Below are 27,973 nucleotides of genomic sequence, written 5' to 3'. Positions count from 1 at the left end.
TTTTTAAAAATGTATTTGGAGATTCTGATTGTATCTGGAACAATGTAAAACAAAAGTAACAGTCCAGACTTAGTAAATAAGCAGATTTGGGCACACAAGAGCAAGCTTTGGCAGTGATCACCCTCTGGGAATGAAAAAAGAGTCTGGCTAAATACCCAAAATGCTGAACTAGAATTCCCTCCATTTATACTCTCCCTCTCTGTGTCTCTCTTCCCCCCCCACAGGCCCCCCAACCTCCTCTTCACATACAAGAGCAAAGGTCAGAAAGGTTAAGAAGAACTTTTTAAATGCAACAGAAATGTAGGTTCCTGTGTTATCTGTGTTGATACAGAAAGCCTCCTTCCCCTTGTATAAAGAGAGCCTCTACGGGTCCAGCCATAGCTGTGCCTGTCCTGTCTTGAAAGAACAGGTCTCTGATCTACTTTTTTGCTCATCAACAAGAGTTAGCATGGTGATGGGGTTAAGAAAATGGGTCCTGATGGAAATACTACTGAGTGATGAAAAATAATGAACCTTGGCCATTTGCAACAACATGGATAGAACTGGAGGGTATTGTGCTAAGCGAAGTAAGTCAGAAGAAGACAGATACCATATGATTTCACTCATATGTGGACTCTGAGAAACTTCACAGATGACCATAGGGGAAAGGAAGGAAAACTAAGATACAGAGAGGGAGGTAAACCATAAGAGATTCTTAAATACAGAGAACAAAGTGAGGTTTGATGGGGCTGGGGAGTTCAGGAGGTGGGGAAAATGAGAGAGAGTCTTTGAGGAGGGCACTTGTTGGGATGAGCCCTGGGTGTTGTATGTAAGTGATGAATCATGGAAATCTACTCCTGAAGCCAAGACTATACTGTATTTAGCTAAGTTGATGATAAATTTAAAAAGGAAGGAAGGAGGAAGAAGGAAGAAAGAAAAAGAAAGAAAAGAGAAAAAGCAAAGAAAAGTTGCCATTTTCTCCTACAGCCAGGCTGCCTGGCTTTGGATCCTGGCTCTATCTACCATTTACCATGTGACCTTGGGTAAGTTATTAAACTTCTTTGTGCCGCAGCTTCCCATGTGCAAGATGGGAACAATACTTTTGCTATGAAGATGCATTGCTAAAGCACACAGAATAGGGAGTGCTAGCAAGTGCAAGCACATAGTTAGTGCTGGTATGTTTTTGTTGAGTAAGCAAACAAAAAAATGGATCAAGCTGTTTCCCCATGTCCAGTGCTATCCTTGTGTTGCCAATATCTCTTATTCTGAAGTGTCTCTCCTTGCTTGGCTGTGCCCATCCTTGCCCCCTTCTGTCTACTCTTGTCATGAGGACCCTGGTGAAAACTGCACTGCTGGATTCAGATCCACAAAAACATATTTCTTTACCTCGTGCCTAATGTCTACTTGCCCTTCATCTCTTCTTTTGTCTCTCTTGCGGCCAGAGTCACCTCTGAGGAACTGTCTGCCTCTTACATCTCCCAAAGCACAGTGTTCTTCCTCCACTCATTCACTCATTCATTCCATAGAAAACTATCATATAAGGCACCATGCTGGATATTGGGAGCTGACCTTCTAGAGAGAAATATACAGGAGGCCTTAACTTATTTTTTATAAATATTTACTTTTAAGAGGGGGGGAAGGGGCAGAGAGAGAGGGAGACAAAGAATCCCAAGCAGGCTCTGCACTGTCAGCACAGAGCCGGATGTGGGGCTCAAACTCACAAAATGTGAGGTCATGACCTGAGCTGAAATCAAGAATCTCAATGGACTGAGACACTCAAGAACCCCAAAAACTTTTTGATAGATAGGTTAATATATGAATGACTCACTTATAGAGCTGACCCTTGGCATTTTTTTCCATGGGTACAGACTGGAAATGTCCAGATTACTGAATTCAGCCGATGGCAAGGGGATGTGAGGGATTAACCTCATCCCTACCATGGAGCCCACTTTAGGCTGCTGCATTTCCATAGCCAGCGTAATCATGCAACATGCAGCCTGGTGCATGTAAGCTTTGACTGTTGCTGGGCCTGTCTGGGGCTCTGCAGTATTCATTCAAGTAGATCATGGGAGACACCAAGGCGATGGCAATTAGAGGAGATAAAGCAATGCCCTGGCAAAGGGGGGAAGGGCAAGAATAAACGGAAACCAGGCGAAAAGTCAAACAAAACTAAGTTTTCATTTTGTAAAGAAACATTATTGTATTCACTCTTTTACAATCAATTGACCAGCTGGGTAAATTTTCATTCACTGTTTGAAACATACATATAAGCACTATGATGCTCTGAGTCTCTCTCACAGATGGTAGGTACAGCCACCACTTCTGAATTTATCTTCCTCTTAATGTGACCATGTTCAAGTGCTCAGCATAAATCCTGAAGATTACTCAATATAGCCATCATCCAATTCTTTAATGAGATATAAGATGTAGAACACTGAATTTGTGGATTTGGGAAACTGGAGGACAGGAAATGTTAAACATAAAAAAAAATGTTTTCTAAGCATTAAAAGTCTTTGTAAAGCAAGAAAGCGAAAGTCAGCCCGGAAGACTCCAAGCAAAGGAATCTGGGTTGCCACTATGACAAACTAGAATTCAGGGAAAGCATGGTAATCAGCAAAGATGGGCAAAAGCACATCAGGGGAAAGAAATCATGAGACTGTAGAGAAAGCATTAGGTTTTAAGTCAAAAAACCTTGGTTTTAGTCTGTTTTGCCTTTTATTAGCTGAATGACTTTGAAAATCACTTATTTTCTCTGAGCCTTAGTTTCCACATACAAGAAATGGGAATATTAGTTTCTGCGCTAGCAGTGCATGGGCTTCACACTAGGATCAAGTCAGTGATGAGTAGGTAAACTCCCAGCAGATGGTCTGATGTACAGAGAGCCTCAGTAAATGCTTTGTTCATATTTTTAAATTGGAACTAAATAAATCTATAACCCAAGCGATCAGTTTATGTGCTTTTAACTTGTAATATTTTGAAATATACCAGCCAAAAGATCTTACTGTCACTTTTTAAAACAATGATGAGGGGCACCTGGTTGGCTCAGTCGGTAAGCATCCGACTTCAGCTCAGGTCATGATCTCATGGTTCATGGGTTCGAGCCCTGCATTGGGCTCTGGGCTGACAGCTAGCTCAGAGCCTGGGGCCTGCCTCAGGTTGTATATCTCCCGCTCTCTCTGACCATACCCTGCTTGCACTGTTCCTGTCTCTCAAAAATAAATAAAAACCATAAAAAACAATTTAAAAATTAAAAAAATAAATAAAACAATGATGATAATGGTAGCTGGCATATTTTGAGCTTTATAACAGATATGTAAGGAACTGTGCTAAATGCTTGGCATTCACTCATTTATTCCTCACATTATTCCTTTTTCTTTTAAGTTTATTAATTTATTTTGAAGGGGAGAGAGAACATGACTGGGGAATGGGGAAGAGAGAGAGGGAAAAGAGAGAATCCCAAACAGGTTCCACACTATCAGCATTAGCATGAGATGATGATCTGAGCTGAAATCAAGAACCAGATGTTTAACTGACTTAGCCACTCAAACACCCCTCTTTTATTTTAATTTTAAGTAAGCTCTATGCCAACATGGGGCTTGGACTCACAACCCAAGATCAAGAGTTGCATTCTCTACTGACTGAGCCAACTAGGCAAGCTCCTCACACTATTCGTGATCTGGATCTAACATTACATTGGGGGAAAAAGCCATTGGGAGAAAGGCCACAGCCCTAATTACAGCAGATAAGTGGTAGAACCATATTTGTGTATTCATTTATTTACTTATTTATTTAAAAAGCAAAGTGGAAATTCAATCAGGAAGAAAAATATATGGATGATCTGCAAATTAACCTGAGGACATATAACCATTATACCTCTCATCGTACTTCCTACCAAAAAGAGATACATGCCCCTCTCAGGGCCACCCCTCCATCCCTGCTACCTAAGGCTTCTCCAACTGCTGGAGGGTCCTGACTTCCAGATGCCGGTCTTGCCAATGCTTGGGGAGCCAACAAGGGGTCCTGAAAAAGGTGCTCAGCCTTTACTTTACCTTTTAAATCATAAAGAGATTTCTCAGGGCACCCAGGTGACTAAGTCAGTTAAGCAGCTGTCTTTGGCTCAGGTCATGATCTCACAGTTTGTGGATTTGAGCCCCACATAGGGCTCACTGCTGTCAGTGCAGAGCCAATTTTGGATCCTCTGTCTCTCTCTCTCTCTCTGCCTCTCTCCCACTCATGTTCTGTCTCTCTCTCTCTCTCTCAAAAAATAAACATTAAAAAATAAAAATAAACATTAAAAAAGAAAAATTTTAAGTCATAAAGAGATTTCTCAAAAACAGTATATTCTAATTAAAAGGATGTTGTGCCTGTGATTCGGGTTGACAATGTTTGTTATGCAGTATGCTCTCTGAACCTCAGTTTCCTCAACCGTAAACAGTGATGATTACAGCAAGAGCTGTCATTTAGTATCCTATGATGTGTCAAGCATCATCTAGCTACCTTATCTACATGTTTTCATTAAAACTTCACCAGAACTGTGCAAGCTACGTAGTGTTATCCCCATTTTAGAGATGAACAAACAGGATTTCCCCACTTACTCAATTTTTATGGGGGTCTGTAATAAAACTCCCAGAAGGATAAGAAAGCCCAGTGCCATGGCTACCCTGAAAGAAGATGGTAGGTTCCTAGCAGAGCTCTTCAGAAGGGAAAGAGGACGGCACTGTACCACAAGATCTAACCCTGCCCTGGCACTCTCGTATACACTTACATGTAGATATACTGATGTGGCTTTAATTTCTTTTATACTTATTTTTTATTAACGATAGTTTATTGTCAAATTGGTTTCCATATAACACCCAGTGCTTCTCCCCACAAGTGCCCTCCTCTATTACCACCATCTCCCTTCCCCCTCTCCCTCCCCCTTCAACCCTCAGTTCGTTTTCAGTATTCAGTAGTCTCTCATGATTTGCATCCCTCTCTCTCCCCAGCTCTCTTTCCTCCTTCCCCTCTCTATGGTCCTCTGTTAGGTTTCTCCTGTTAGACCTATGAGTGAAAACATATGGTATCTGTCCTTCTCTGCCTGACTTATTTTGCTTAGCATGACACCCTCAAGGTCTATCCACTTTCCTACAAATGGCCAGATTTCATTCTTTCTCATTGCCATGTAATACTCCATTGTATATATATACCATATCTTCTTGATCCACTAGTCAGGTAATGGATATTTAGGCTGCATGATTTGGCTATTGTAGAAAGTGCTACTATGAACATTGGGGTACATGTGCCCTTATCCATCAGCATTTCTGTATCCCTTGGGTAGATCCCCAGCAGTGTTATTGCTGGGTCATCAGGGAGTTCTATTTATAGTTTTTTGAGGAACCTCCATACTGTTTTCCAGAGCAGCTGCACCAGTTTACATTCCCACCAACAGTATACTTATTTTTTAACTCTCTCCCTCCTAACTAGAATATAAGTTCAATAAGTACAGGGACTCCTTAGCCTGTTTTTAGCAGAGTGTTGAGTGAAGAGATAAGCCATGAAATATAGCCTGGATATATCAGGCAGCAGAGACCAGAGTGGTAGAAAGCCCAGAGCAATGCCATCTCAGTGAGATATAGTGATATCTGCAACAATACAAAGAGAGTGAATAAAAGTGAAAGGCTTTGTGTCTGGACCTCAAAGACGGACCTGAGGCCTGTGCAAAGGGTCAAGCCATGGAAGTAAGTTGCATGTCTCAAAATCTAAGAGTGTTTTCACTGGTGTGCCACAGCACTGTGTAAAACATCTGGCTGAGAAAAGCAGTGCACATTAAAAATGGACACAATATAGTCAAAAATGATTTCTACTGAAACACAGTCTGTAGAAGGCTTAGAACTTAGTGAATATGAATTTGGACACAGTGTAAAGACAGCCTTTTCATCTGTGATTCTATGAATAATCAGCGAACCATGGCACAATGACATTAAGAACCAACCACCCTCAGACATAATGACACAAACCTCTCCTCCATGACCCAGAGCCATAACATTTTCCCAAGCTCTTAGAGGTTGGCAAGAGCCATCAACATAAGAGGACCACTAGGAGTCCCCTCGCTTTGTCTGCTCAGTCTGACCTTTCCACACACTGAACCAAGAACACCTCCCATTCTCCTCTTCAAAAGCCAACCATGTAATCTTCCCTCCCAGCACCTCTGAGTAAGAAGCACTCACAGAGATGAGGAAATATATGAGTAAATGAAGAGAGAGCTTCATCAAGGTCAAGCACATGGCTAAATCCTACAGGGTGTCCTATATGTGACAGAACACAAACAAAAAGCAAATGGAAATTAACTTTGGCATATCACACTTGCCATGCAGTACAAAGCATGCTCTGTAAGCCTTGCGGCTCTGTCTGGAAAGAAAACATTATTAAACATATCTTTGTTGCTATCCAGGGCACCTGCCACAAAGATACAACAAAATACAGCTTATTCCAGGTTCATAAAAGCTCTGGGACAGGAACAATTAAAGCTATCTATGCCTCTGGGGACATCCCATTTTACATCAACAAATGTTATGTCATCTGTAACTCTGTCAATTTCCATTTAAGAACTTCCAATTATTCATATTGCTAGGGGGTGAATTCTGGTTTTCTTGCTGATGGTTCCATTACCTCTTCTCCAACCCCCTCCCCATAAAAGACAGATTGTAGGCTTTTCTTGAGGGGGGAAAAAGCCATAAACAAACTGCAAGGTCAACTTTCCATTTCTGGAAACCTGGGTGTTATTTTCCATGTTTCCAAAGGGCTTCTGCAAAACCACATGAAATAAACCTATTTCTTTTTCACACACTCACTGTTTCCTTGCAGATTGTAGAAAAGCATTTTCAGTCAGTCACCAATTGTTCTATGAGGCTGCAAAGGTTTCCTTATTGTACTACCACCAGAGTGTCTCAGACTTGTACAGGGAGAAGGAAGAAAGAGATCGTGGGGAGTGAGTAGAGGGAAAATAAAGTTAGAGAAATAGGGCCTGGTCTGCTCAAAGCCGTAGGTGACCACTGCCGTGGGGCGGTCTGCACTTGACTGGAGCACAAAGATTACAGAGGGTCAGTTCTGTCAGTCTGAGAATTGAGCAGATTACAAAACTTGCTTCCCAGCCTCCTGATGGCAATGTGCATAAATTAACATCTCATTCCCTGAAGTCCCTGCAGTGGCTGGAAGTGATTGATCTAACATTTGGCCTCCCTAGGAGGGATGTGCTAATTCTTTCTGCCAGCACTCTCCACTTCCTTATGAGCCGCGCTTTTCATCTCCAGACAAAGATCTGGGCTTGAGAGCTGGGACCATCAAGCCCTGGGCAAACTGCGGTGGTGACTCCTCCAACTTCTGCTTGTGCAGCTCCACTTACCAGGCAAGGCTGGTGGTCCAACACCGGTGGACTCAACAGCATCAGGAGCGACTGCCAGTCCACTTTCAAATCGCAAGCTTCCTCACCCTTGAAGGGCTCTGTTAATATTTTTCTGTGTAAAATTGCACATGTCTGAGCAAAAGTAAATTTGGTTGGCAGGAATGACCAAATTTACACAAATTCATTTGGCTCATTCCCCTTAAAATAATTCTTAGCATTTGGTTTGTCTCTTTTCATAACATCATCCTTTAGTCAGCAAGAGTTTCCAAGAGTTTTTCCTATTATCAGCCATCTGAGTTGCCAGCTTGTCTGAACGTGAGCCCACAATGGTGCCCGGCGGAGAAGGGAATAGGGATACCAAGGGTACAGGAAAACAGAGTCTCATCTATGAGCCCCCCAGCCAGGGCCCCTTCTCCTACTTTGCACAAGGACTTCTCTTACACCAGTAATAGCCTGAGTAGAACCACCACCCCGCTGCAGTCACATCTATGCCACATCTTCTGCAGGTTCTAGGAGAGGGCTCTGTAGTTTGGGCCTCATGCAGACTCCATATGTTTTAGCTGGCATTGAGAGAATTCTGTATGTGTTCAACACAAGCTGGTTTCCTTTTTTTTGAAGAGTAGGTGGAAGAGAGGAAGGCTTAAAGTAATTCTTGCTGTGTTTTTAGCTTCTCAAAAAAGATGGATCAGTTCCTGAGAGACTGAAGGATTTGGAAACAAAGGTTGCATTTTCACCTTTTCTTCTCATGACGACTGAGATTTAAGAAAAGAATGATATGGGAGATAAAGAAGAAAATTTGTTTTTGTAGGCTAAAGTTTACAATACTAGACAAATACCCTGCAGGGTTGACTAGGATATGCTCATCCACGTAGCAGGTATATGGTAAGCCCTCATTATGTCCCCAGCACTGAAGGAACATATTTCGGGAACATTGTGAAGAACAGGTTTGCCTGGAGCCACCACTGAAGACAGTCATGTGCAAACCAAACAAAGGGAGTGACAGTGTCTTGGAAAGAGTGAATTTACTTAAGAAACTGGGGAGAGGGAGCACCTGGGTGGCTCAGTTGTTTGAGTGTCTGACTCTTGATTTTGGCTCAGGTCATGATTTTACAGTTTGTGGGATGAAGCCAGCATCAGGCTCTGCACTAACAGTGTGGAACCTACTTGTGATTCTCTTTGCCCCTTTCCTGCTTGCACGTGCACACACACACACTCTTTCTCTCTCTCAAAATAAATATATAAACTTTAAAAAAAGGGGGGGGACTGGAAGGGGAGCACTAGAGGATTGAGGGAAGGGGAATAGCAACTGCGTTCAAACATATGAGGAGCTGTTGTAAGAGATTAGATTAGCTCTGTACAGCCCTTAAGGGTAGGATCCTTGGGTGGGCATGTTGAGGACATAGAGTTGGATCTCAAAGGAAATAAGAACCTCCCACCATTATTACTGAAACCGTGCATGCTAATGATTTTCTTCTCCACAGGAGGTATTCAAGCAAGAGTTGAACAAATAGTTGTCCTGGATGTTCAAGTGGGAATTCGAGCAGCACAACAGAGGGTGAATGAATGTAAAGATGTTTATATTCCATGACATTCTGAAGGAAGAGATCCTCACACTTTTCATGTCAGTTCTAGGGCACCAACTCCTTCTCTGGCTTCTATGAAGCATGTTTAATTTTAATAATGAATAAGTTGCAATAAGATCATAAAATTTGGTCTAGTCTTGTTGTGCCCTGACATTTACAAAGTGTTTGATTCATGCCTTTTCTCTATCTCATTTGAGTTAAATAAAACAACAATCAAGGATTCATTGTACTAATAATGTTCTGTTTATTGAGCTGGATGGTGAATATGGATGTATCTATCCATCTATCTATCTAATTAGAATACTGCAACTAAATTTGTAAAGAAAGAAAAATAGCTAACATTAGGATGCCCAGACTCTTACTTTCTACTTTAGAGCCTATAAGTTAAACTATCCATGTGTAAGACTGATAAAGTACAACCTTAAGTTAAAGGATTTTTTAGTTGGCTTTTAGATGACTGACCTCACAAAATTTCATTAACTACCACTCAAATTGGCATCAGACCTACCCACATTTTTCATTGCCTCCCCTGGCTTAGTGACTATGCCTACTTCTCCAATCCCTGAAGCCATGCAGGACGTTTAATTAGGGCAAACAACTGTCAGAACACAAATGTAATCAAATGTATCACCCTTCTCAAGTTGCCTTCTTTTTGCCTCTTTCTTTCCCCCACATGATCTACTCAACCCTCTTCAATGAGTACACGCATGTATACACACACTCATACTCCTCTAGAAAATTCGTTGCCTGATTCCTGGCAGCTCTGAGCGCTGGCAAATTGCAAAGCATCAGAAAATCCATATATTTTCCAACAGACTATGAAAAAGAATTTCCCCTGGAATTTGATTAGATGACCACCCAGAATCAGAATAACACTTATTCAAGACATTTAAAACAGACTGGACAAAGCACTAGTGGTTATGATGTAAAGATCAATTCTCCTCTCCCGTAGCAAATAAATGGAGTAGGTGATTTAATGTACCTTTCTCATTGTTAATTTCTATGGTCTTGAAATTAATTTGAATGCAGACAGAATCCATTTGAATAATGGCTCAAGAAAAGAACTTGCTTGCTAATTTAATAGGTGCTGGGGTGTGAAAAATTATTGTCATGATTATAGTAACTGGAACTGAGCTTGTAAAAATATTTTTGCAGAATATTAAACAGTTCTGTAGTGACTAGGGCCACACACACATACATACGACATAGCAAGTTCCCTTTTATCATGAGTTTATCTTTTCCTTAAATTAAAAATGTGTACCAAGATGTTAATGGATTAGAACTGCCTTAGTACATCTCACTGATCTGCCATGGTTGCCTAAGAGATATAAGAGACAGCTCCTAAACAAGAATATCACTTAGTATCAGAAGATGACTGAAAGCTAGAACAAATACCCAGAACTATAATTTTGAAGGAAGAACCTGACGGAGATGGGGCTGGAATAGGGAGACATCCTCAATATTGGCATTCTGGAATTCATGTTTGCTTCTTTCAATAGCATCTGTACATCAAAGATTCACCTTTGCCTTTGTCTCTCTATTGTGAATTTCCTAATCATCTGGATTGTAAGCTCTAACTATAAGCATGCACTTCATGTTTTTGCACTTGCACGCACATTCTGGTATGTGATTTGAGTGACAAAATAATAAATGACAAATATTTCCATATCCAATGAATAGAAGATTCTAAAAAAAGTGATGCTTCACAATTATTTTACATGTTGTTGGATTATTGGCTTGTTTATTGGATAAAGGAGAAGTCAAAAAGGATAAAAACAGATAAGAATCAGTACATCTCCTATTTTCCAACCAAAAGTTTAGTAATAACATCCGCACTTTATTGGTTATCTACTATATGACACACAGTTTATGAGCATTCTCCAAAATCTTTATAAAAATTGCACATGCAGGCATTATTATCCTCATCTTAGAGATGCAGAAACCAGGAGTCAGAGAACTTTGCCCAAACAGGTAAGTGACAAAATAAAAATACTACTCATCCCCAAAGCCCATGTTACTTTACCTGCATGTATCCACCATGAATACCTAAAAGGAAGTGGCCCATATTTAGAAAGGTTGATTGGGCCTATCTTTTTGGTTAGCTGTTTTTCACTCAGACACAAGGTTCCTCTCAAATTATTTTGCCATTCCAAACTTAACCTGACAGCCCTAATAGAAAGAGCGCCATAATCTTGATTTTGCAAAACAGGGGACTGATACTGGTCTCATTTAAATCCTCCAGACACTGGCTGTATTTTAACACACACTCTCTTGGGCTTGACTCAGAGACACAGGTAAGTGCTACAGAAATCTTGGACAGCACAAAAAGCAAGCTGAGGTGAACAGCAAGTGTGGAGGGCATATCCTGGGGCTCCTAAAGTCCCAACCTAGAGAGGCTGTATGAATTCAGTTACCTTTTTGGCTTTCATAACTGTCAGCCCAGACTCTTCCTCACATAGAGGTTCCATGTGGAAAGCAATCCACTGAGTGAATTCTGACCAATCACTTACAACATATTTAGATCCAGACTTCGTTTCTTACTCCTATTACCTGCTCATTCAGTGACCACATAAGACCACAGTGCAAGGACAATTGAGATTGGTCCCACAGAGATCTGACTTGAGACACAGTCCCCAGAAATGTTTCTTCTAAAGCAGATGCCACATGTACCAGGATATAGCAATCAGTTAACAAATATTTACTGAGTACTATCTATGGCAAGTAGCACCCTGGGGAGAATACAAAGCATCAGTAAGTCCCATGTCTTCCCTCAAGAGCTTAAAATCTAGTTGGAGATTTTAAAAGACAAGTAATCAGAGTCGGTGGCCAGTGGTGGCTCTGGCCTGACACTAGATCTCTGCAGTTTGGCCTGGATCCAGCCCAGGAATAAACCTACTCTTAGGCAGAAGGGATTATAAAAGCTGCCTCTGAAATAAGATCCGGTCAGTAAAGCATCAGACCGTCCCTGGCACACAGCAGGTGCCCAATAAAGATTGTTTTTCTGTCTCCCCTTTCTGTCCCATTATTCCAGGGAACAACATCAAACTCCCCTGGTAGTTAACTCAGCTTCAACCTTGTTCCCCAGTCCTGATAAAACAACTTTTCTTTCTTCTTGAGCCTTAGTCCCCACGTGATAGTCTAGTTCTAGGATTCTGTCCTGTTCCCCATCTTGGTGACCTGCCCACATCCCAGCCCCCTCACAACTGAGTGCTTCACGCTTTGCTTGTCACTCTTCAAAAGACTGGAGTTCCAGGCTAGTTAGTAGCTAAAAGCCTGCTCCAACAATGCCTATGGCCTGTTTGACTGCTATTCCCGATACTGCCTTATCTGTGAATTGCAATCCCCCAGATAAGTCACCCAATTAGAGCACACATATCATTCATTTAAGTGTACTTACTGGTTGCCGAGAACACTTTGTTGAAAAGAAGTAAAAGGCCACATCCAGTTTCTAGAGGAAAAGACGTCATGATCAATTAGTGATGTCTCTCATTGGCATGGAAGGGTAGGCCTGGTGGGTACAAGAGCTGCATCCTTCTTATTCCTGTTTCATGGACCATTATCTTTTAATTGCCCTCCTCACCAGGTACAATGTTTAACTTGTCACACATAATTTCCAGCACTTGCACTTGTACCTGTCTTTCTAAACCCACCACAAAGACCCAGAATCATCCAGATTCAAATCCAAGTCTCCTCCCTGGCTTCACTTACCTACCATTGAAGAAATCCCAGATTTAGCACCAAAAAACAAGCAAACAAAAACAAAATAAAACAAAACAATACAGTTCAGATTGGAGAAGTCAGAGAGAGAGCAGGATAAGACAATGCAGACAGGTGGAAATATATTCAAAGATGTAGAAGCCAGAAATTGTAGAATTATTCCAGTTATAAGCCCACCACCATGAAAGATAGTAACCCTTTAATTCAAATCTGTCTTTAAAATATTGCACATCAAATTTTGAACCCTCTTCTCTAGGACACAAATATCAACAAAATCATCACCTCATATCTGGACTCCCTTAAGGAACTTGATATAAGTTTTTTATCATTGAGTTATTTGAGATCCCAATTAGGATCTACCTCCAAATGATGTAAAAATTCAGCTGTGTTTGCAATCCTAATTTTCAAGTGGCCTTTCATAAACTCATTTTTCCATGGCCCCTGGCTAATTAAAAATTTTCCATGGCCACTGGCTAATTAAGTTGCCATGAATATTTTATTTTGCGGGTTGGTTAGGAAGGTTAATTGTCTAGTCTCTTTATTTGTTTTTTTCACCTTAATGGGACAAGTCATCTATTTGTCTGAATTGACACACAGAATTACCAGGAAAAAAAAAAAACCCAGACTTAATGGTAGGCGGAGTTTCAAGTTCCTATGCATTTCATTTGGTCTTCAAGTCATGAGCAATATTTACTACACTGAATTTCAAAGAAATGGAAAACAAGGAACTACATAGAGGATCCTGGGGATTTTCTACATTTTTCTAGCATTTCTTTCAGTTAACTTTTTAGAGAAACAAAGTCTACATGCCAGAAAAATGGGTATCTATCCTTTTAGAAAGTTCTACAGTTTAACTTATCACAATGACTGCAAGTATATTTCTATCAAACCAAATGGTCTCCATTCATGTCTATTTACAATCTTGCACCACAGAGGGAAAAAAAGCTGTGGTTTTGTCTCTGCAATCTTGGACACAATCCTTAGAGGGGAGGAATAATGATGCCCAAAGATTAGAAAGAACATTCAAAATACTTAAATGTCTTGGGACAAAGCATATGACCTCACAGCTCCTATTTGGTTTCAGCATGGTATTATATATTGTTAGCTTAAACCACACCGTAACTACAGTTGCCCTAAGTGGAAATTCATTCTCCAGGGGTTGTCAGCAACCATTTATTTAATTAGAGGCAACTACTACAAGCCTTTAACTATCCTTATCTCTAATCAACACCAGAGGTTTTCACAATTGGCTTAATAAATGTTGAAAATGGCTTTCATTGGTGAAATTAGTGGTTTTTAATTGACATAACAGATGCTAGAAATGAGTTACCATTGGTGAAATTAGATATATTCAAAATAGGAAGTCCAAGACACTCTCCTACACGTATGTGAAAACAGTATAATAATATAATCAGCACTGTGATTGTAGCCTAATCTCTAAACATCCTTTGCCCAACCAGTGGGTCAGACATTATCAGTCCTTGCCGATAGAGCCTACACCATCATCACCATCTATCCACAGGGTCTCCCCATCCTCCATCTTTCTACTCAAACACTCTGCCTTGGGATGGTTTTCACTTAGTCTTGAAGATATTTCCCCATGTGGGCACTACTTTAGCCCCCAAGTGATGGTCACTCATAGCCATTATCTTAATTTACAGAGATGAACTTACATAGATATAAACTTATAGATTAATGCAGTATTTTCCACTTCATAAGTTTCATACTCAACAACCTCATATTCCTAAACATTCCACCACATTTCTGAACTTCAGATGAAACCACTACATGGACTGCAGGTAATATGGGATTGTGGTTAAGTAAGCACAGGCTCTGGAGCTAGATTACTGTGAGTACATCCTGGCTATCCTACTTACCAGCCATGTAACATGGGTAAGTTAATTCACCTCTTGGTCCTTCAGCATTCTCATCTTTGAAATGAGGCTACTACAACACCTAGATCATGGAGTTGTTATGAGAGTTTAGCACATATAAAACATTTAGCCATTGGTATGCTGAAGTTCACTCCTATTAGTTCACAAAAGCCAACTGCTGGCATCTCTTCCTAACTCCCCTTTCAATAACATCACATTCATGGGTTACAGTTGGCCATAGTAGGAATATATACATCACAGAAAATTGGCAGACCACAAAAATGAAAACAGTTTGGGTTTTTTAAACTTTTGGTTAAATGATTGTTTAATATTTACCAATATACCACTGCATTTAGCATAAGAGCTAGCCTATAGTCAGCTCTCAAAAAATGTAAGGATTTTCCCCCAACTTTTGATCACCACAAGTCTTTACAACCACACAAAGAAAACTGAAACAAACTACCCTTTGGTGACTCTTTTGAGTTAAACCTAAACCAAATTTCTCCATTCCTGGCTAGCTTTAACAATCTATACGTTCTTGGCCAGAATCACCTTGACCATTTCAATCTAGGACACGGCGCTAAGGTGCTTTGTGAGAAAATATATTGTACATAACATATGAGCACTTTTTCAGTAAGTCCTGCCAAACTCAAGGACATGTAGGTTACATATTTCTATTGAAGTCTGTAAATGAGTCCCAGCTTGGCAATCAGTTCAAGGACTAAACTCTTAAGTACACCAGGAACACCACAGATATCTCAAAGACGCAATTTTAAAGAAATGACTGATGAACTCCTTCATCATCCCAAGCAAGAAAGAAATCAATGAAATAGAATCTTGTCATTGTTTCCAGTTTGTTTGTAAAGAAGATGGATGCACAGTGAGAGAAATCAATCAAACATGGGTTTTCTTTTTCCTTTCACATTTATTGACAGAATTTAAAATTGAGTTAAGTTTCCTGGAGTACTTACTGTAGAGTTTCCTTGAACAGTGTGGAAATGAAGAAAATAAATTTTTATTGCTTTTTTCATGTATTTTGCTTTTTAGTATAAGGAGGAGAAATGAGTAAATCTACAAAGGCCAGTTAGAATTACCAGTGTACCAGATATCAAGTCTCAGCCAAATATTTAGTCATTCACACACCACAGGCTTAGGTTTTTGGCCCATAGTTCTGGGTAAGATGTTCATTATTCTTATTAGGTATCCAGATAAGTAAGAAAAAAGAAAACTAGTCATTATAAATATACGAGGACACCATCCCTGAGCTTTAACACTTGCAAGTTTCTTGAATCAAAAAGTTGCTATACATGTGGTACAATCTGATGACAATTTCTAGTGTCATGCTATAGGTAGATGGAATTTGAATGACTGTCATTCAAATGAGAGTGGGGGCACACACCACTCCCAGAGAAGAAAGTAAGACTAGGTGTATGGCATTATCCACCAAGAAGAAAGTGAAGGAAAACATTCTGCTCCAAAGACAAAGGTGTTAAAAAAAACCATAGATCTTCGGAAACGAGTATGCATGGACATAACTGCCCATTCCCCAAGAAAAAAATAGAATATACACTTCCTTTTCTCTCTCCTCCATCAACAACAGAGAAGCTCTTGTTGACCATGGAGTCTCAAGAGTTCTTAGAGGTGCAGGTTACCATGCACTCCACTTCTGCCAGCTCCCTGGATTGGAGAAAGAGGAGGAAAAGGAAGAGATGCCTTTGGGGGCCAATCATTGAGAACAGATACCTGAGAACAGTAGCTCAAGAAACTGCTCAACTGTATACATGCCTGACCATCTCTCCACCACAAGGCTCCCCGGCAAAGGGAAATCAAACCTTTCCTGAGTTCATGTCCATGTGTGCAGGAAAGCTAGAAAAATTAACTCTGCAGCCTGCCCAGCTTTAATTCTCTCCATGTAGAGTCAGGCTAGGACAGATGACTATATTAAAAGTGTAAGTGGGGCATCTGGCTGGCTCAGGAGCATGCAACTCTTAATCTCAGGCTTGTGGGTTCAAGCCCTATGTTGGGTGTAGAAATTACTTAAAAATAAAATCATAAAAAAATGCAAGTTAGTTTGCTCTGACCTTCCCTCCACATTTTCAGAGAGTTCAGTGTCCAACTGTGCTCTTTCCCATAACCACCTCTATCAAAGACCTATGTGAACTTGCTCATTTCACAGGTCAGGGTGGATACATTTCATCTCCAATTCAAACCTATTCACCACTGCTGAGGCTTGGAGAAATATGTGCTTGGAGATTTCAGTTTCTCTCAGCTTTAGGGTATAGAGATGCAGATTTGATTCCTATTTTCACTACTCATCTTTCTTTAGCCTTGGATGAATTACTCTCTCTGAGAACTTCCACATCTAGAAATGAGAACAAATCCTATTGCCCAGGTTTGTTGTAGATTAAATGGGATAATGAAAATAAATGACTGGTATATGACAAGCTATGAACCTACTGAGTAGGGTTAAATATGAAATCTGGTGTAATTAAATAATTAAAATAAATATAAAGGAGGACTTCAAGAAGCCTTAGCCCAGGGGCCAGATTTAGTCTACAAGAAGGATGGAGTAGAAGAAGGGATGATAGAAAATAAAGTCCTATGGTTGTTTAGAATCCAAGACCTTGACTCTAGTTGACAGCATAATTTGTCAGTATATAAATAGCGAATTAAACTTCATAAAATATCTAGAAAAATTATTTTCACAGTTAAAGGGAACACTTCTCTACTCTTGATGAAGGGAGCTCATTTAGTATAACACCCATGACCTCTCTATGGGAGTAACCTATCTGATGGATGAATTTGGAGGAATAAGCTGGACATGTTCATCTCAACTCTTCCCTTATCTCGTGGGTTTTTTTGGCTGTTTCTCCAGGGCAGCCCCAAGTCATCTCCTAAAATCCCCTATCTGAGATCTCCTCCCCACCCACAGAAAGTCAGCTTTGGTATAGCACAGCCAATAACTGTAAGAAAGTATGATTAAATATACCCACCAACTGAGCCTTTATGAGTAATAAAGGTAGTATTTTGAACTCTAATCAATTTTATCCTGTTATCTTACTTCTCACCTTTCTTAGCCCTCAGGGAAGACAGAGGGTTTATTTAACAGGTCCTCTTCAAGGATCCCAACAAGGCTTACTGCTACTTACAGATTTGTTGTTGAAAAAACTAACAAAGCAAAGGGAAATGCAAAATTGGTCCAGCTATGTCAAACTAATACTAATTAAAATAATTGACAGAAAATAACATTGTGACTAATTGTCATATGTATAATAACTACTAAAAATACCATTAATGTCAGTCATCTTATTTTTCTCTAAAATTTATTTTATTATAACACCAAAAGCATTTCCATATAATTAGGCTTCCTCTGTTCTTCCATCACTGAAACATTACAAAATGGAGAGAAAATGGCAACCACATGAGTGGATACAGTTTAAGCAAGTTGGTTTAACTCCAGTTCTAGACCCTTGCCCTTTGGGATTTCCTGTACTGACCTACAGGAAGTCAATTCATGACTTAAGTAAGTTTTGTATGCACCAAGGGATCTGCACCTTCCACCCTAGGGAGGTAGTTATTTAGAGGCAAAGCAGTTAAAATGTGAAGTTCATCATCAGTGGAAGCTCTCAAGATGACACAGAGGACCTACTTCTTGCAGAGAAAATAGGATTTTAATTGACAGATTCGATCCCAGGTTCCTCTGTAGGGCTCCCAATAGAGGTCACGAACTGTGATGTAACTGCATAGTTTCAAAGCACTTTCAATTCAGTCCATACCAAGCCTCCATAGAATGCACTTCAGGCTATCACCTCATTCCACATTCCACTCCCAAACACATTGTCCCACCTCTCAGCCACCCCATGTTTGTGACTTTAATATAAGAAATTAAAGTTGTGTCAATCTCCATTACTGATTATGTACCTTTCATCCATATTACTTCTTTTCCAAAATTGCTCCCTCCAGGATGAGTGGGTTCTTTATAGCCATGTACAGAAATGAACACTTAACTTTCTTGACACAATAAAAATCATACTGAGAATCTGATATGAATTAACCCTTGACACTAACCGAGGATCCTGGCCGTTCAGAGGCTCTATTTGGTGGTAAGATCCTTAAAATTTGGGGCTGTGGTTTGTTCACTTCTGAATCCCCAGGGCTTAGAAGAGCATCTGGCTTGAGTATGTTTGATAAATCCTGTAAGGTTTAATAGATGGAGGCAGAGATGAGAGGACAAAGAGACCACGTTATGGAGCCAAGAAGGCCTTTATTGGGATCTGCAATTCCCGGGCGAGGTTCCGTGACTCTGGAGCGGGGAGTCAGGGAAGTCGCACCTGATATGGGAGAGCAAGGTCTTTTATGGGTGCAGAAGTTCCAGGTTTGAGCTCAGGTGGGCTGATAGCCACATAGGGTCTTCTTTGGACGGTGGCAGGATTCAATTGGCTATTCGCTTCGGTGGGGAGGGGGATGCTGGAATTCCATGGTGAGGCATTACAGTTTGAGATAGTCCAGATTGAGAGTGGGGGTCGGCAGTCCTGGTGGTGCCTGGATCTGTTATCTGGCCTGCAATAAAATGGCCACTGGTGCTTTCCAAATGGCTCGGGTCATCCCAGGTTTGCAAGTGGGGGTTGTCAGTGTTCCCAGCTTTCCACATCAAAGTGGCCGCTCAGTTGCTTTCCCATGGCAACTCTTACAAATCCTTATAAATAAATGAAGTATTTAGCATTTTAAAAGCAAATCTCTGCATCAAAACCTTTAAGAAATGCTCCATAAATTAACAAGATGATGACCAAGAAGGATGATTAAAGAGACGTGCTTATAGAGTTATAAGGGACTGGGACCCCCAACTCAACCAGATTTTACTACCTATGAGAAGAGTTTCTTTTATGCCCCTAGATTCTCTAAGCTGTTTTCATATTTGCTGTGTTTGGCCACTCAGAATCCACCTCTCCTCACCATGCAACTTGAGTATTTAATCTCCCGTGGCCACTATGATTGGTTCAGGGGTGATTAAAGAGGTTGAGATTCCATCTAAGCAAATGAGATGTGAGAACTGAACTGCTTCTTGGGGGCTTCTAGGAAAGATAGCTCTTTACTCTTCTGTGACTACTACAGAGAGGTGTACTGTCTCCTGCAGGACATAAGCAAGGAAGCATAGAGCCACTGGAACCTGACAGCAGCTGTCTTATGACTACAAAGAAGGCCAGCCTTAGGCTAAAGCAGTCTTAGCAAAAACAGAGCAGAGAAAGGTGGAGACAAAATAATGGTTATCAGTGAACCACTGACTCCAGCCTAACCTGAAGCCTGACCTACCTCTGTGACTTCTCAGTTACGTGAGCAAATAAACACCTCATTGATTTAGCCAATTTGAGACCAGTTTTCTGTTACCTGAACATGTCTAAAGCCAAATTCACTGAATTGGTCAAGTCAGCTCTTAATAAGTTGCCATGACCTAACTGAGTTGAAAAGATTTAAACACATCAAAATTAAAGGACCCAGTAGAAGAATTTCGATGCAGCAAAAGAAGTGAAAGAATGCAAAAGCCTCACCATGTCCCAGCCCACGCCCTTACCTCTAGCCATCTCAGCCTCTTCGTATTCCTCCAAGTGTTTACTTACCCGCCTTGCTTGCTAATTATATTCAAGCCTGGGCCTACAGAAAGAACAAAATCATTGTCCCTCCTCTGTAGAAGTTTATAAATAACTACAGAATGTGTAAAGGTAAAACCTTAGAAATATTTAAATATTAAATAATTATGATGAAGTATTAATATGGTGGATTTGCTCCAAAGTTTCCCTTAATTTTAAGCCATTGTTTTAACAATTATAGCTTTGATTTAAAATAAGTTCCCAATAAACTGGAAATATATTAACAATAAGTGCCATGGCATGGTTTGAAATGTAATGATAATAACTGTGAAACCTTTGTGTAACACGAAGCACCACGCATGCATGTGATGTTTTGTAAATAGTAATAGCCAATACTCATTGGACGTCTACTGTATGCAGTGTGCTGGCACATATTGAGCACTTTGCATACATCATCTCAGTCTCCACAACAAATTATTATTCTCGTTTTATAGATGAAGATGCCAAGGCACAGAAAATGTAATTGATTTGCCCCAAAGCACACAGTGAGAAAGCAGTGGGCTAAGACTTAAATCAGGCAATCTGACTTCAAATGCTGGGTCACTCACAAATGTATTATTCTGTTAAAAGATTTCATATGATAGGCAGAATAATGGTCCCTCAAAAATGTTCATGTCCTATTCCCTGAACCTGCAACTATGTCAGGTTACACAGCAAAGAGGAATTAAAGTTGCTAATGGAATTAAGGTTGCTAATCAGTTGACCTTGAGATGTGAAGATTATGGAGTTGGGCCCAGTATAATCACAGAAGTGACAGAAGCCGAAGTCAGATAAGGCAGCATGACAAAGACTCAACTGGCCACTGCCAGCTTTGAAAATGAAGGAGGATCCATGCACCAAGGCATGAGGGCAGCTTGAGAGCTGGAAAAGGTAAGAAAGCACCTTCTGTCTTACAGACCCCAGAAAGGAATACAAGCCTGCTGGCACCTTGATGTCAGCCCCAGGAGACACAATGCTAAGCTCTCATAGCAGAGTTTTCTGTCCGTTTCTTCCCTTAAGCCCCCAAGGGAACATGGAGAGAAAAAACAAGCTCATCTAAGCAAAAAGCTGTCTTTTATTAATATTAAGGATATCAAATAACGTAAATTTCAGTGTAATCTGCTAAATGGAAATGGTGTGCCATTTTTTTTAAAAAAATCTACATAACCAAAATTTTAAGCTCATCCTAGTCTCGATCTGGACTTTGGGTCTTCTCTCTCTCTCTGCAGGGATCAAGTTAAAGTAAAAAGTAGTACAATAAAAAGGAGGATGCAAGCAGATTGATTTATGTTCATTTTGCTGAGCAAATACCCAGCACTGCTTTTGTTACATAGGCTGCTTCTCAGGAGGAATATATATTTTAAAACAGCCTTCTCTGGGGCTTCGATTCTGATCTGCATATCAAGGTTTTCCCCTTTCCCCTGGTGACCCATTTGTCTGAGGGAGGCATTCAATTAGACTGCCAGAGCAAATTGATTCAGTATTGACCAGAAGAGGCTTCTCACTTGAAAGACATATTACACAGAGGTGGAGGTGTCACTGCCACAGGTCAATATTCCAAGTGCAAGGGCCCAGATGATTCAGGAATATGAAATGAGGAAGGGTCCTCCCTGGGCATTTGGAGCAGAAAAGCTCCTCTTTCTCTTACAGAATAAATAGCATGGGAGTGAGAAGCTCAATAACTTGTGTTTTCATAAAGGCAGGAAACTGATGCCCATTCTCTGATGGTAGGGAATAAGCCAAGTTCCTTAGTGGGAATAAGGAAAAGGAAAATAAAGGAATAAGGCAAAGATTTCTCTGCCTCAAGAACCAAAACTGGGATTTGAGGTTTCACTAGCCTCATCCTCAAGGTCATTGCTTTTTAGTGAAATACCTCTGCTCTTTTCAAGTGCCCTGGCCTCTCTTCCCTCCACAGACTGCAGCCATGAAGCCCAGGCCTGACCAATTTATCAAAACTTATCTCCACACCCTTCACACATTGTGTTCATCTTTATAAACAAAAGATAGATACTTAGCTATTTTAGACCAGAAGTTGAATTCCTTTACATCTAAAGCATGAAAAAGCACTGTATACCCAATGAGATAGAAATAAATGCTAATCAAGGATAAGTATGCCTTATTTACTATAAAACAGGTACTCAAAAGAAAGGGCAAGGACACAAGCGTTCGGTAGTCAACGCTGGCTTTTCATCTTTGTTATTCCTCAAATGATAGCTTTGATTTGTTGAAATGTTTTATGGCCTTGACTATCTGACAGAATAAATTAAACCCCTTCCAACAGCCTTCCCTTGATTATCCCAAGTACCCATTATCGATAAGATTGTCCTTATACCCAGCTTGAAAAATCATGAAATTGGCTCCATTAAAATAATTAGGAGCCCCCCTCACACACCTTTGTTTTAAGATTTGGCCTCTACATATTGACAGCACTCCATTTTTATTTACATTTTCACATCATTAGACAGGGTGACCGTTTTTTATCGTGTGGCACACATATTATGTAAGACGTGTAGTTTCCAAATGTCACTGGTGAAAGCTGAAATCCATTATCATTTACTCGCAGAAATGAAGCCCATCATGCTGTGCACTTGCAGAAAAGAATAAAGAGATTTAAGCCAGAATCTGCATAATCCCAGGTAGAGGTAGCGGCAGTAGGGAGAGGGGAAAAAAGGCATCATCTCTGATATGCAAAGCATGGAAAAGAATGGCATATATTACAAATCAGGCCATCTGAATGCAGAGGACCCAAGAATATGCTTAAATAAGTATGCACACAATAATAAATCAGTTCAAAGCACTAGTGATCATTTTCTGTTTCAAAAAGTTTCTCAGACCTGTGTATGTCCAACTCCGTCATTAAAACACGGCTGCAGCTCCTTCTATTTTCATTTGGAATTGAATCTTAGATAAAATGAAAAACTATGCTTTCAATCCTATCTGAAAAGATCTTCCTGAGAGAATGCTTCTTTTACTATTTCTTTCCAAATAAATTTCTAAAATTACTCATATGCCTAGACGAAAAAAAACATTTGGAGCATTAGAGGGAAAACAGGAAGGCTGACGAATGGGTGAGCACATGCCCAGGTGGAGAGGAGAATGGCCTGCACACTCCAGAACTCTGCTCCAACGAAAAGGATAGAAGGGGAAATGGTTCTCAAAGAATCTGTTTCTCCTAACAAATAATTCAATTTCAAATAATGGTATGTCGACTCAGTAAAACCAAAATGATAAAGATAAAGATTATATTAAAAGCATGGAAAAGAGTCTATGAAACATAAAAGCAAAGAAAACATAGAACTGTGTCTATACTATTGTTGTAACCTTGAGAAATTATTTATACATGTATTAAAAAGGTCATAGAAGACCATAATACATACAGATCTGATGACTGGTTATTTCTGTGTAGGAGAGTGGTAGCAGTTAAGGGAAGATTTGTTTTTCTTTTTATCTGTCATTTCTAATATTATTACAGCAAGCACATATTGCTTTTAAGTTTAATTTTTTTAATGTTTTTATTTTAAAGATCCAAAAGGCTGAAGCCTAAACCCCATCTCCAGCTTCTTTGTAGGAAAAATTATTTTCTCAAAGCACTGGATTCAGGCACCCAGAGAATATACTACCAACAGGGGCTTAGTATACCTGCTGCCCAGCATTTGCTCATTATGAATTTCTTAAATTGGCAAAGGCCATGGGAAGAAAAAGAGTGAGCACCCAAGAAGGAAAAGTCTCAGGTACAGTTGGAGCCAGTGAACTTCCTGGCTGTTTATTCAGAACATTGATGCAGTTCAGAACACATATCTCAAAATGTTTTCGGCTAAAGAAGCTTGACAGACATTATGTTCAGGAAAGACTTTCTGACCTGCCTGTGAAGCAGATCATAAAACCCTCATGTGGGTGGTAGGTAGGCTCTCTATACTGGGAGGGGAAGAACCCTTACTTCAAAAATGAAGGGGACGTGAGAGGGATCGGAACAAACAGGGCTTGCTGTTTCTCACAGTTTACTACCCTGAATTCATACTCCTTGTCCTATCACCTTTACCCATAAGTTTCCACTCTCCATCAGACACTGCATAAAAGCACTCAGGTTTAAGCACTTCTTCAGGCCTTCATTTCATTATCCAGGTTGTCATGTCAAAAGTTCTACGAAATACATTTGCATGCTTTTCTCTTGTTAATCTGTCTTGTGGAAAAGATATTGTTCCTCCCCTCTAGCTTTATGAAAAAAATATATATTAGTGGATGCCATTAAGTCCAAATCATATTGGAAAGATACTTATATAATGAAAATAAAGGGCTCATTTCTTCCCTTCTCACAGCATCCTTCAGCATTGGTCATACCCATTTAAGGTTGCTCCTTTCTTACCAATAAAATGTTCAAATGCAGAAAGATTATCCAGAGTCTTGAGAGACAAAGGTAACACTGGCCTTTATGACTATCTGAACAAACGTGAGTAGATGTGCTACTCACAAAAATGAAAAATTAATAACAATTGATTTAGATCAGCACCACAGGAATCTCTGTTCAGCTGCCCTTCTGAAGTTCTGTCCCTGCTAATACCTTCTGCATGATCCTCTTAACAAAAAGACAAGGGTATCTCTTCAACAGAGACTGTCAGATGTGATCAAATCAAGGGAGATTTCTCACTTGGCAAGTGCCTTTTAGGAAATAATCATAATAAAAGACAGTACTTTCACTGTTTAGGGGAAAATGTGGAGTTCTTGAGGATCTACACCCAAATTAACCAAATAGACACAAGAATAAGTAAAACTTAAATAAACAACATCAGGGCGCCTGGGTGGCTCAGTCAGTTAAGCATCCGGCTTCTGCTCAGGTCATGATCGCACAGCTCACGGTTCATGGGTTCAAGCCCCACATCAGGCTCTGGGCTGAGAGCTAGCTCAGAGCCTGGAGCCTGTCTTCTGATTCTGTGTTTCCCTCTCTCTCTGACCCTCCCCTGCTCATGCTACCTCTCTCTCTCTCAAAAATAAACAAAACATAAAAAAATAATTTAAATAAACAACATCTATATGTAAACAAGGTGCCAAAAAGCAGAGAAATCGGATAACCAAACTCTCAATTCTGTATGTTTACAGCATAGGTTGAATATTTTAAAATGTGAGCTAAATACTTAATCATGCAATGGTAAAAATGGTATACACTCTAAGGATAAGCTAAGAAGGACTACTCATACTTTTTAATGGCAAGTCTGAAGAATAGCAAAAGCAACTTTTGGAAGAAGGCAAAAACATGTAGCTTCTTATTTATTGACCAAAAATGAAGGAAAATGAACATATGGAATGACATAATCCTGACTTTTGTAATACAGTTTTGGTGAAGAGAGTAAAGCCCACCAAACATTCCACCTGCTCCCCAGCATAAGGAAAAAGCAGCCCAAATATTGGGCCACTACTACAAGGGCAGTGCCTCAATCTACAGGAACATTTACATGAGCAACTGTTGTGTTAAACTACTGAGATTCAGGAGTCGTACATTCCTACATAACCTAACCTAGCCTAGCTTGACTAAAACAATAGTCAAATCTAACTTTTCTTTTGCCTTGTCAGAAAACTGATCATTCAAAGAGTGAATAATGCTAATTTTTTAACATATATGAGGAGAAGCAGGAACTTTTTCAAATATTTAGGATTTTAGGACACATTGTTATCAATTGATATCAACTGATATCTGATAGAGGGAAATTAGGGGGGTTCCTTAGTCAAATAAGTGTGAGAAATAGAGATATCCCTTCCCTAGAAATTTAACATGTAAAGTAATATATTAAAGGTTCTGGAAAGTCCTATATCAAAGGAATAGCCACAAGTTTGTTCAATGTAGCATTTTGCAAATGAATGAAAAATATTTCCACGAAAGAGAGTTTGAGAAATGCTACATTCTATCCCCCTTACTATAAGCATCTCCCTTATATGCTTACTAATAAAATATGCATTCAGCTAATATTGAAATTTATTTACATTTCCTATGCAAAAATCACCTGGTGAGTAGAGAAGGGCAATAGTCAAGATATTTAGTAAAAATGTATCCTAGACATTGAGTAATCAGAATGGACTATGAACCCTGAAGACCCTCACCCCCACCCTCATTGTCCAGGTTTTAACTCTTCAATTGCTGCATTGTAGGGAGGTCCAGGGTATTGAGGGCACCCAGTGGAGGAGGTACTCAGAGCAACAGCAATATTACAACTGGTATGGTTTATATTTTTATTGGATACTAATTAAAATCAACTCTGTTTATGGGTAAAGTTACAGGTAATTTACTTTAAGATTATGATTTGAACATTTCTTCATCTTCAATTGCCTAAAAGGCTTAAGTCCTATTTAACATTTTATTTTTGAAGACCTTTTAAGTGGGTGATTAAAAAATTTAACAGGTAATGAAGTCCAGAAAATGTTCATTAGGCATCTACCATGTGATAGGAACTGTGGTAGGTGTTTTCATAAAATTAATAAGAAAACATGTTTTCCGTAGCCCAGGACATAAGACATTTAATTAATACATACTTGTAGACTGAAATATTGACAATACAGTAGTCTAGCTGGATATTTGGCAAAGGTAGTTTGAGAAAATAATTTGTCTCTTTCATTGTATTTAAACTAAAGACACAACATGACAACTTCTTTTTCCTTGTATGGAAAACTTTTTGGTTTTGTTGAAAGAGTGCCTGAACATAAATCTTATTTTACAGGTAAAAGAAGCTTACTGAAAGGATATTTTTAAAGGTTATCTTAGTCATCAAAACATAAATGTGCCAGAGGATTCTTTAGAAATTGATTCTTTTCACCACCTGGCTTCTAGTTATTGAACTATGCTTTTAATAAGAAGCATTTTTTTAATTTGGGAAGATTCTGGAACATTACAACATGAGTTTGGAATGAAGTGAAGTCGGAGTCAATTCAGCTAATCTTCCACATCTCCTTGACAGCCAAAAATTCGTATCTATCTACTAACAAGATATTTTAAACTCTGTGCTGGATCCAAACATCTAAGAAAATGTACTATTCATATGATACTTCAGGACCCTACTCTAAACAGAGTCCTTTGATCAGTTTAGCTGATCAATAATGACCTAAAACATTTCTCAAAAACCTCGGCCGCTACCAAATTTAATTTATGTAAATAAAGAACATGACCAAGATTGATCCAAGAAGCATTCCTGGCTCTGAAAAAAGCTGTCATCAGTGTTCACTTTTACATCTTTTAAAAGGAGGGAACAGAGATTTGAAGCATTAATCCAGAGAAAGAGGAGTCCTAGATTTTACCAAACAAGATTTCATTATATTCCTCCATATTTACTCCTGATTCTTCTTTATTTTGTTGACATCTCCTTAAATTCTAATCGTTTTTATTTTTCATTCAAATGCCCTGTACAAAGGAAATATCCAATCTTAATGGCTTACTTCCATAGAATAGTTCTACTGTTATTTATTAATTCTGAGTTTGTCTGGAGCTTTATTCCACTTGGATTTTCCTTAAATATCCCAGTTTATAACTCCTTGGTCTAAAACACAAGGCCAGAGCCTACCATGATAAAAAAAAAAAAAAGTTCTTAATCAGTTTGCATGGATAAACTACTCAGATTTGTTGTGCTGAGTTCTGTAATTTCTTTCTGTGTAAATTACAACTCAGAGTTCAGGAAGTACTTTCAGATTACACAGAATTAAATTTAAAATTCTAACTCGGGGGCACATCCCTGACATAATTAGGAGTTAAAATCAATATGGACCCCTATTGTTAAGTGATTACTGAGATAATCTTCAGCGCTAATGCAATATGGTGGATAAGGTAGTTTCCACTTA

At 39.5% G+C, this 27,973-nt stretch overlaps 1 protein-coding gene across 1 annotated transcript in view; it reads right to left on the bottom strand.

Annotated features, from left to right (window-relative positions):
- The window catches only part of LOC115295959, a 429,236-nt gene that overhangs the window by 367,057 nt on the left and 34,206 nt on the right, over nucleotides 1-27,973 (bottom strand). Inside the window, exon 2 of the mRNA XM_029944310.1 lies at nucleotides 12,341-12,391. Coding sequence (XP_029800170.1) covers nucleotides 12,341-12,391 — 51 coding nt within the window. The remainder of the gene's footprint in view (nucleotides 1-12,340; nucleotides 12,392-27,973) is intronic.

This window comes from Suricata suricatta, chromosome 1 (genome assembly GCF_006229205.1).
Source record: "Suricata suricatta isolate VVHF042 chromosome 1, meerkat_22Aug2017_6uvM2_HiC, whole genome shotgun sequence".
Lineage (NCBI taxonomy): Eukaryota > Metazoa > Chordata > Mammalia > Carnivora > Herpestidae > Suricata > Suricata suricatta.
Note: the sequence above shows the minus strand (reverse complement) of the source record. Positions and strands in the feature narration are given on the sequence as shown.